The sequence below is a fragment of the Alosa pseudoharengus genome, unplaced genomic scaffold, assembly GCF_046254945.1.
Source record: "Alosa pseudoharengus isolate Yale_2024_CS ecotype anadromous, Long Island Sound unplaced genomic scaffold, YU_APseudo_1.1 YU_APseudo_1.1_scf_1, whole genome shotgun sequence".
Taxonomy (NCBI): Eukaryota; Metazoa; Chordata; class Actinopteri; order Clupeiformes; family Clupeidae; genus Alosa; species Alosa pseudoharengus.
Genome location: NW_027468564.1, coordinates 5,241,708 through 5,252,500, shown reverse-complemented (window position 1 = coordinate 5,252,500; position 10,793 = coordinate 5,241,708). Strand labels below are relative to the sequence as shown.

The 10,793-nt window shown below is 39.3% G+C and overlaps 1 protein-coding gene across 1 annotated transcript in view; it reads right to left on the bottom strand.

Moving 5' to 3' along the window:
• The window catches only part of LOC143135698 (NLR family CARD domain-containing protein 3-like), a 219,438-nt gene that overhangs the window by 3,637 nt on the left and 205,008 nt on the right, over window positions 1-10,793 (bottom strand). The window contains exons 5-7 of the mRNA XM_076296147.1: window positions 2,853-3,023; window positions 1,338-1,505; window positions 77-123 (exon numbers count right to left, since the gene is read on the bottom strand). Coding sequence (XP_076152262.1) covers window positions 77-123; window positions 1,338-1,505; window positions 2,853-3,023 — 386 coding nt within the window. The remainder of the gene's footprint in view (window positions 1-76; window positions 124-1,337; window positions 1,506-2,852; window positions 3,024-10,793) is intronic.

Below are 10,793 nucleotides of genomic sequence, written 5' to 3'. Positions count from 1 at the left end.
CTACAAGACTCCCATACACACATTCCAAGCTAAAACATGTGAATGATCACAAATACTAAATAAACAATTAACTTACATCTCAGCAAGCGTGGTCGTGCTCTGTCTAAAGAAGCGTGGTCAGTTCTGTAAGAAAAACAAAATGTCACACACGGTCAGTTCTGAAAAACAAAATGTCACACACACGTACCATTTGACAGATCTCAACGCTGCTCTTTTTCTGATTGTGCCACCTGTGAAATGTGATTTATTATCACACAGAAAATAGCCTGCTGCCATACATGTTTTTCCTGGTATAAAGTAATGAAGTAAATCTCTTTCCAGCTGTCTTTATCGCATACAAAGGCATCCAAGGTGACGCCTCAAGACCCCTCTAGTTCTCAGGAGACAATCATGAAGTAAAATGCCCCGACACTATCTGTCCTGTACTTAGATTAGAGTTAGTGAGCAACCTGAGGACTCCCTTTGAATAACAAATGCACTTTCCAGCAGTGAAACTCCATTATTTAATGCATGATCAGGGACCACCAGCAACACCTTCACACTCCACCTGTGGGCCACGGACCACTTGTTGAGAACCCTGAATTAATGATCGTTTGTTGTACCACTTTCTTTGGTTACTGACATATTGTCACATACAGCAAACATCACCTCACCATCTGCTAGCTGCCTGAATACACTTTAAAAAAAACACGGTCTCTTAGGACACAAAAACGGCAACTAAAACAGACTAGTCCAACCGCAAGGACACAGGAGGGAGAGGAAAGGTACGTAGCACTCTGTTTTGTTTGAACTTCAACAGAAGTGACATTACCCAGCATTGATTAGAGTACCTTGATCTACTTCATAGGTGTCCTGATATACAGAATTAATAGCCTCTCTGTCAGACAATCAGAAAATAGCAATCAGAAAATTTCTTGTCTGCCGGGGATAAACTGTTCCCTGTCACAGCCTGGAATCTGAGAGGCATTCAAATTCAACAAACAGTGGTAAATGTTTGTGGCAAATATGCTTTCTCTGAACAGTAAGATTTCAAACAATTTGGTGTAAAGAGTCCATTTTAACAGTAACTCTTTCCAGCTCCACTGAGTGTTCAGAAATGTTCGCACAGAACTCAAGACAAACAGAATGCAGAGGTTCCTAAACTTTCAGCTATGTTTGCAACACACCTCTAAACTATCTTTGAACGCACCTCTAAATATTTGCATTGGATTGTGGATGCAGCTATTATAATACACATTTGAAAATAGTCCAGTACACTCGGTATGAAGAAATAACTATGGTCTCCACAATGGAGACAATGTCTAATGTGCAACACTAGGGTTTCTTTCTGAACATACTTCAGTATCTCCAGTTTACAGACAGGATCCTCCAGTCTAGCAGATAACAGCTTCAGTCCTGATTCTCCAGGATAATTGTAGTTGAGATCCAGTTCTTTTAGATGAGAGGGAAAGGGGGTTGAAACCAGAAAACCACAACCCTTCTCTGAGATGAGACAATCAGAGAGCCTGAGAGACAGAGAGAGAGAGAGAGAGAGAGAGAGAATGTCCTTTTCATTGTTTTTACATGCATCAACTGGTGACATTGTGTTAATCTGAAGTTATTTCTTTATTTTACAACAGATAGGTCTGGTTAAGTTATTTCTTTATTTTACAACAGATAGGTCTGGTTAAACTATTTCTTAATTTTTGATTGGACAAGAGACATTTCCTGAGTGGCGATATCTAAGGACATCCGCACTTGGACACTCCGCTTTTTGCTCTGAATTGTCCAGTGTGAGCATCACATTTGACAGCTATTGAGTGAGAAAATGGAGTAAGTAGAGTAGGGTGACTGTTCAATTCAGCATATGACATAATATGAACGAGTGGGCTCTGCAAAATCACTGTGTGCACAAGCACACATAGCCTCTCTCAACCTGAACTTGGCTCTCCGGTGTCGCGTTTGGATCCCCGTGGAGATTGGAACTACTGGAACTATTTTTCGGGCGGAGGTTGAATGAAAAAACATATATAAATTAGTTAGAAACCGTTAGAAAACACAATTTGGTGACTTTTAACTCAACTAGTTAGAACTGTTTTATGAAAGCAATATGGCAGAGTGGCGTTGGTAGCAGATATAGCCATCTGAGAGCCATATACCCAGATATAGCCATGGCTGTGATTACCTACAGCACAAGGCTGAATAAAAGCCATGGCATTATGTGCTACCAACGCCACTCTCACTTGTGCCATATTGCTTCATCATAAACTAATATGACTGATTTGATCAGTTCAGACATTTTAAGCCTCACAAATAAGCTCAAAAGTAGAATGACACCTGGACAGTGATATCAGGGTAGGATATTAATTGCTACTTTTTCATTTCACTGACCAGTTGATGTTCCATTGTTATAACCTGTTTCTAGCCAGATGAATTTCGCTCCGCCTAGCTCCACTCATCCATCTAGAACCGATCCATTGAAGTCTTGCTTCAGAAGGCTGGACCTAATCAAAAAATGCTTGCATATGATTGAATAAGCCACTTGTCCGTCATCTATTGACGTGCTACTTCAACCACTCTCATCGAAGCCAACCCGTGACGCTGATAACAGTCTCACAGTCGCTTCTACGCTATGTCACATCTATGAAACTCCCGCCCTGCGTCCTGATTGGCTAAACCATAAAGTTGGTTGGAGAAATCACTCTCAATGGAAGAGGTTCCAGATGGATGTGAGTGAAGCTAGGCGGAGCTAAGCGGAACGACATTCATCTGGCTAGGGCCAGGTTACCATTGTTATGTTGTCATGGTTCTTCTAACTAAGGAGGACATTTCAGACAAAGATACAAAGACTACAAAGAAATGTCTGCACCCACCTTAATGTTTGTATTTTGCAGTTGGAACTGGACAGTCCCTTAGAGAGAGGCTGAACTCCAAAATCCCCAAGGTCATTGTCACTCAAGTCCAGTTGTTGCAGGGAGTTTGGTGACTGTAGAACTGAAGCCACAATCTCACAAGACGTATCTGTGAGTTTACAATCAGCAAGCCTGCATGAGAACACAACAAAAGATAACATGAATAAATGGAAGATATACTGTTTACACAACGCCCTGATCAATAAAAATCAAGAACAGAACATCAGATCAGATCACTACTGTCCACCACTGTCATATCACTACTCTGGTCAGCAGCTGGTCAAAGAATTCACTTGCACTGATTTAATATAGATTCTCCCCACATGTTGTCTCTAACCCTCAAAGAGGTTAGTTGCTTAGGTGCTATTCAGGATATGAGCTCATGAATAGGCCTACACATTGATACATTTTAGAATTTAGGGAAGGCTTGTTAAAAAATGGTATTTTAATATTATAGCCCAGAGTTTCCTCTATGTTTATTTCAGCATGGCGGCCCCTCACGATTTAATTGATACCGCCATGATATCAGAATCAGGGCAGACGCAGGTTTGCTTTTTAAATAATCTTGTGACGTATCCTCCCCTGCTGGCTGCCGCTCACATGGCAATTTAACAATAAGTAGCCTAAACTAGTCAGAGGTTATTATGACCTGTCCAGTTTAAGTTTACATATTATAAATTATATATATCGTCCTTTTTAATTGGTTATGACATACTGTTGCAAGACCTGTAACCCTTCCCTCTCTGTTCTAGCTATCCTGTATCTCGTAGCCTGCCTGTCTTGAGAATCAGAGGTGTTTCAAATTCAGATAGCCTACTCTGTTATCCTTTGTCTGTGCAGTTCAGTTAGAATTCACCCTTAGCTAAGTCCCGCCCTCCCTCGTTACAGTTGCTATGCCTGACAAGCTTTAGCACCCTGCACGTCTATTACATAGGGGAAGAACCGGGACTTTTCAATGAAATGTCATTTACAAAGACATCGTACCACACTGAAAGCTAATATTTTGTCACTAGCAATCTACAACTACCCTCTGTCAAATACAGTTGGAATTTCAGCTCTGAACAAAACCGTTCATGAGTTATTTAACATATGGAGACTGAAGGCCTTTGGGTCATAAAGGGCACTTATTTGTATGTGTGGTGCCCTAACCCACGTAAAGACACAGTGAAATAACATGTTACACTATAGAAACATGATATAATTGAGAACACATATTGTTTTTAACTATAAAAAATGGCATATTGCATGATATTTCCGTAACCGCGAGATACACGCTTCACGATGACGGCAAGAAGTTGTCAACAGACGTTCACCAACATGTATAACCCATCAACAATCTATTTAAAATAACACCTATTTGAAGTACCATTCATGATATGTTGTCAAATATTTAAGTTGTGGGAAGTACATAGTTTAAATGGTATGTCTCTTTCGTCCCCCATGCCTGTTACATTCATTCAGGAGAATCGAATGAAACAAAACGCAAACTGCTTAACATAGCAAAACTCGAAAGCTTGTCAGACCTCCCGTGCCTAGTGACGGGTTGCTAAGCCACGATTGGCCTGTGGCGGTTTTCGGGTGTGGCTTAGCGAAGGGTGAATTCTGGAGCGAGGACAACCAGGAGTTCCGATTGAGAGGTTGGGGCTCGAGCCGCAGCCGTTGGATCCCCACAGACTCAAAAAACAAAGCGGGACGTTGGTCGTTGGGCACCAGCAAAGATTCTAGAGCGGAGCAAGATAGATCAGTTACGTCATAGGCATGAAGTACGCTCTGAGCCTGACAGGGCGCCATTTTAATAAGCTCAGCGCAAAATTTCATATACAGTTCCAATTCTATGAGCCCACCTGAACAGCTGTTTTTAACGTTGCCAGCTGTTTTTTTTCTTTCTCGGTAATGAATTGCAAGAACTGACAGTGCGAAAGACCCGATTGATCTTTTTCCAAGTTTACACTGAATAAGGAGAGGTAAATATGCCTATTATTTAGACAGAAGTAGCTATTGCACTGGTAAATAGATCACATAAATTCCCATTGAGAGACTGTATAGCCTACTGATAAGCGAGCTAGCAGGCAAACTAACTTAGCTAACGTTATATTATCACCATTTTTCTTTTTTCTACCTGTAGGCTATAAGTTAACCCTTTGTTCACGGCCTGCTTAAACACAGCGCATAAGATTGGCTATCAATCACTAATAAGGTCGAGATTTCACTCAAGCGTCTGATGTTCATAACTTAAATAAATGCAAATGGTAGGCCTAGGCTAAACACAACCGTGCTTGACACTATGTATCTTTTCCATGCAGTCAAAAACTCCCAAATTGTCCTGCTTGCCTATGTAAAATGCATATGACCACAGAAGTTCGTTTTCAAAAATCATTAGCCTATTTACAGGCTGCAGCCAACTTAAAACACGTCCAGATGAATCTAACCGTTGAACTTAATTTGTGCAACTGTTAATTGAAAACAATTTGCTTGAGTTATAAAATAGCTGTAGTATCATTTAGGCCTACTCTAGGCCTACTGTAAATCCTCAAATTATTGCAAATTATTGGGTCTTTTCTTTACTTATAGGCTGCGTAAGCACATGCTTTTATTTAATTAAGCATTATTTAGGCTACTTTTTATTATAGGCTGCGCAATTGTGCATCTTAAGCCTCTCGCAAGCTCAAAAGAGGACAGCACGTGACTGAGCTTGAGAGCGACAGTGAGACCCGTGGTGTAAATATTAACTTTCAGTGTTTTACGATGTCTTTGTAAATTAGGCCTACGTTTAATTCAATTGTTTCTTGCGTGCGTTCTTTCTCTCATTCCCTCTCCAAAATGTTCTAGGCTGATCAAGTGCATGAACCCAGCATCGCTGTGCGCGTCACATGAATCATAATTGAGACAATAGATTGACCATCTTGTACAACTGCAAAGCCTTATCATAGGCATGTTACATTCATGACATGATAAATGGAACTTATAGAACGAAAATGACAAATTAGGCAGTCGGCTAAACTTGCGCAAAACTGATGAACCAGCATCGGTGCGTCGCATAAATCAAAACACAAATTGAAGCAACACTGACCATTGGACAATCCTACCACAAAACCTTTCCATTGGCATTCAACGTTTATGACATAAGAAGTGGAATATGAACGCATTTCATCACACCTGACAATTAAACGGAGCTGTGGCTGTTCGCGATTTGACTGATTCTTAAAGTTTCAGCGCAGTGTTGACTTGCATGCGCGTCTTTTTAAGATGGTGAGCGTAAACGAAGGAAAGCCCTCTAATCGGACAGGCAAGACTGCAAGTAGATGGGCCTAGGCCCGTCCGTGGCTACGCGTAGGCCTATGTCAAACAGATGCTTTCTCTTCGATCTCCACAAATTAAGCTACAGTTAATTCCTTAGCCGTTTGAATAAATTTTCGTTTGCGATTGACAACGCGACAGACAATGTTGTGATAAATAGGGTATAATAGGCTACTAACTTTGTTCAAAATTGATACATTCAAGTTGACTTTGCAAAGTTGTGTAGGCTACCGCGCCAGTTGAAGTCTGCATGAACAGTTATTGCACAAGCCACCGTTTTGATTTGCTTGCTTAGGGGAGATGCAGGCTGAACCCGTTTGAGGGAGAGAGGCGCAGGGAGTAAATGCGTGCTGTAGCCTACACATTTCTATGAAATAATGTAGCCTAGGCTGTCAAGGCTAATCCATATTTTAAATAGGCCTAAGCAATCATGGAGACAATAAGTTAATAGGCCGAGTAGCCTAGGCCTAGGCCTAATGCAGGAATGGACGTTATGTTATTCAGTAACTGTAACGAATTAATGAAATTTAAATTGACCGACTACTTCGTTTCCCAACAAAGTAATGATATTACATTAACGCTATCCCAAACATAGGCCTATTGAACTTAGTTTTGGTTGACGATGGACAGATGTCAGTGCCCTAGCCTAATTTACTCTCGGAAATAATTCGACATTGTCTTTATAAAATATATTTAACTGGTCTAGACATGGTGTGGTCTATTGGGTTTCTCGTAATTTCAACATACAGCTTTAAAGAACAAATATTGATAACATTTTAGGATCAGCGCCATAGGATTCCCACGGTAGCCAGCGTCTGTGACGACACCTGAGCTTATTAAAATGGCGCCCATAGAGTCATAGAACGTACTTCAACATATCCAACGTATTTTCCAGCCAGTAATCCATCTTGCGCGTAGCGCTCTAGAATCTTTGGGCACCAGACTTAAAAACAGCAGATCTAACGTTAACGTTAGCTACCCTCTGATACAATTCCTCAAAGCCTGGCAAGAAGATTACATAATTTTCTTAAAGTCTTAACAGCAAAGCGGGGCACAGCAGAATTATTGACGACTTGCTGTGATTTACTCTTGTTGAACTAGCAGCTAACGTTAATGTTAAGTTAAGGCTAACGTTAACCTTGTTTTTGTCTTTTAACGTTACTGTCTATGTTTTTTTTTATGTGAAACACTAACATTGGACAACATTCACAGAGGCGAACCGTATACACTAAAAACAAAACACTTCAAAAAATTGATAAAACATAGAAGTATTTACAAGTTACATCTATTACAAAGGTAACTTTTCTTATCAGTCTAAAATTAACACCAGATGGTCGACTAGAAACTAGCACGTTAACATTAGATTAGCTGTTAATAAGCTCCATCCTTTCCCCATTTTTCCGGAATAACTCTACAGCCCAAGAACTTAAAAAGTACTGAAAGTAAAGGAAAACGAGTTCAGATGCCTACCTGGCGAGAAGGTTCACGAATTTTCTTGAAGTCTTAACGTTAACAGCAAAATGAGGCACTGCAGAGCTGTTGACTACTCGCTGACTCCTGTTGAACTGACTTTAACGCCTGCGGCTGCGCTGCAGTATATATTCCAAGAGTGACGTGATTGTAACGAACTGACCATCTCTCGCGCCAGATTACATTAGATTTAGATAAAAGAGAGGAAAGGATTAATAGGAGAAAACAAATATATAAAATAGTAATAGTAATATAATATAATGTATATGGATAATATATGATGTAACGGAGTAGAATAGTTGCTAGTTAAATTATTACTAAAAGTGAGGCAACTATAAGCCATCTAGCAGTAAGGAACAGTGTGACCTGGGTATTTACACACCTAATGTATGGAAGCATATATGTTGCATAATTCAAATGAGATTGAGAATGCAATCTGCAATTCTAAAAGACATTACATTATGCAATTGCCAATTCATTATGCAATGTAATATTGCAATTTGCAATCATTTCCAACAAATTGTATTTTAATCTGCAAAGTGACAATGCAATCCTAAAATCAATTTGAATAATGTTGGTTAAAAAATAGAATAAACATGGATTGAATTGCATTCCATTTTGCCATGGTACTTCAGTCTCAAAATTCAAATGTCAATTAATTTTGCATTTCAATTTTCAATATTCAGTTTCATCATTTAACTGTCAATTCGTTTTGCAATTTAATATTCAAAGTGCAATATAGGATTGCATTTTGAAAACATATTTGGCAAAACTGACAATGCCAGCCTGAAAACATTTTTGGATTATTTTGGGCAAAACATTTTGCCATCTAAGGCATTTTATTCAAATGGAAAATAAATAGCGCCCCCCCTGTGATTGCAAATATGAATTGCAAAATTATTTGCCATTTGAATTGCATAATGAATTGGCAATTGCATAATGTAATGTAATTTAATTTGAATTATGCAACATATATGGTTCCATACTAATGTAGACTGGAGTTGGATAACGTTAAGTGGGTTGACTTAGGAGGTCTGGGATAAACCATGGTTTTTTTAGACTTCCAAGTACATGTGTCTCATATTTTGTCATGCAATGTTATAATGATTTCAGTTAACTATTTTGAGTTCAGTTGATGATTTATGCCTTTTGTAAAGTTATGTTTTAGAGACTTGCAATGAAGCATGTTTTTATGTGAATTAGCATGCTAACGGTCACCTGTTTTACATGTTATATAGATGTCCCGAGATCTATGCTGTAACCCCATGATCCCACATTGTCATACTGTGTTGTACATTACAGTAAAATATACATACATTAAAAAAAATATTAAAAACCATGATATTCAAGTTAAGTTACGGATCCTGCATTATAATCTAGCTAAGTAGAAATAAACTTAGACAGGCCACATGAGATATTTGATTGACAGAATTATGCTTGATCAATGTTCGAAATAAAATAGCAAAACAACCAGGCGCGCAAGGACATTTGGGGAAAATTAAAGAACCGCTCTCTTCTGGATGTTACAGCAGAGACCTGAGATGTATCTTAAAATTCACCAGTATATTAGGCCTACATTAAAATATACATAGGCCTACATTAAATTAAAAAAAAATAAAACCCCATGATATTCAAGTTACGTAACGGATCCTGTATTATAATCTAGCTAAGTAAAAATAAACTTCAATGGTCAAAATAAAATAGCAAAACAACGCGCAAGGACATTTGGGGAAAATTAAAGAACCGCTCTCGTCTGGATGTTACAGCAGAGACCTGAGATGTATCTTAAAATTGACCAGTATATTAGGCCTACATTAAAATATACATACATTAAATAAAAAAATAAATAAAACCCCATGATATTCAAGTTACGTAACGGATCCTGTATTATAATCTAGCTAAGTAAAAATAAACTTGGATCAATGTTCAAAATAAAATAGCAAAACAACGCGCAAGGACATTTGGGGAAAATTAAAGAACCGCTCTCGTCTGGATGTTACAGCAGAGATGAGTTGCACTCTCTCGCGCAACATGTGAATGATTGGGGTCGCCAACGTTTTGTGAAATCAAAAAAATCAAAATAGGCTCACCTGCCAAAGAAATCAAAATAGGCTCACCTGCCAAAGAAATCAAAATAGGCTCACCTGCCAAAGAAATCAAAATAGGCTCACCTGCTCTAGCGTAAGTGACACGCTCTGTCTGCCACTCATTGTCTGTAGCTGATCGAAATGACATGAGCCTAAAGCTTTGATGTAAGGCTATACCTATTGAATAGCTTAATGATATAGAAGCAAACTGCATACAGGGAATCTTTAGTGTTGACGTCAGACATGATGATCATCCAAACAACTTGACCCATGCTGTGCCCATATCCTCTCTGTCTCTGGTCCTGCACTGTGCTGTGTGAGAGGGGGAGTGGCTACAGTAGAGCAGAGAAACCCAACGTGTGCTTCTCATACCAATATATTTAACTATATATTTTGCATTTCTTATCCAAACAACGTCAAACTTGACACTGCACTTACTGGTACCCGTAGCAAGACACCTACTGTACCTGACAGTCTGAAATCAGGGGCGGAGCCAGACATTTGAAACATTGGGGGCTTAGCCCGCAGTGCCACACACGGAAGGCTAGGGGGGTCCGGGGGCATGCACCCCCGACAGAAAATTTTGAAAAATAACCCCTTAAATAAGGACTTCTAGTGAATTCTGTGTAAACTAATGGACACATGGAGACTTTAAAAATGTGAGACTCAAGGTATATCTGACTGGCACTTTGGGTCTTTTAAGAGGGGTCTATAGGCATAGCCTATCTGATCAGCAGGCACTTAGTTAATTAAGCGTTTTTTTATGAGTTATGGTTTGTATATTATAGGCTAGTATACTATGCTGAGGTAACCCCGATGGGATGCTACCTTGTCTGAATACATTTTTACTTTGAACTCAGGCAAAAGTAGCCTTATGGTCAGGTTTAGCACAGCCCCACACATTGTGAACCCACTTGTTAAAATGTTCAATGGAACACATGAAGCTAAGTTTAATTCAGGGCTTAAAGCTCATTTTTCAAAATGGGGGGAATTCTCCCCTTCAGTGCTTCACATAGGGGGACTAATTCAGTTGGGGGGGGGGGGGGAG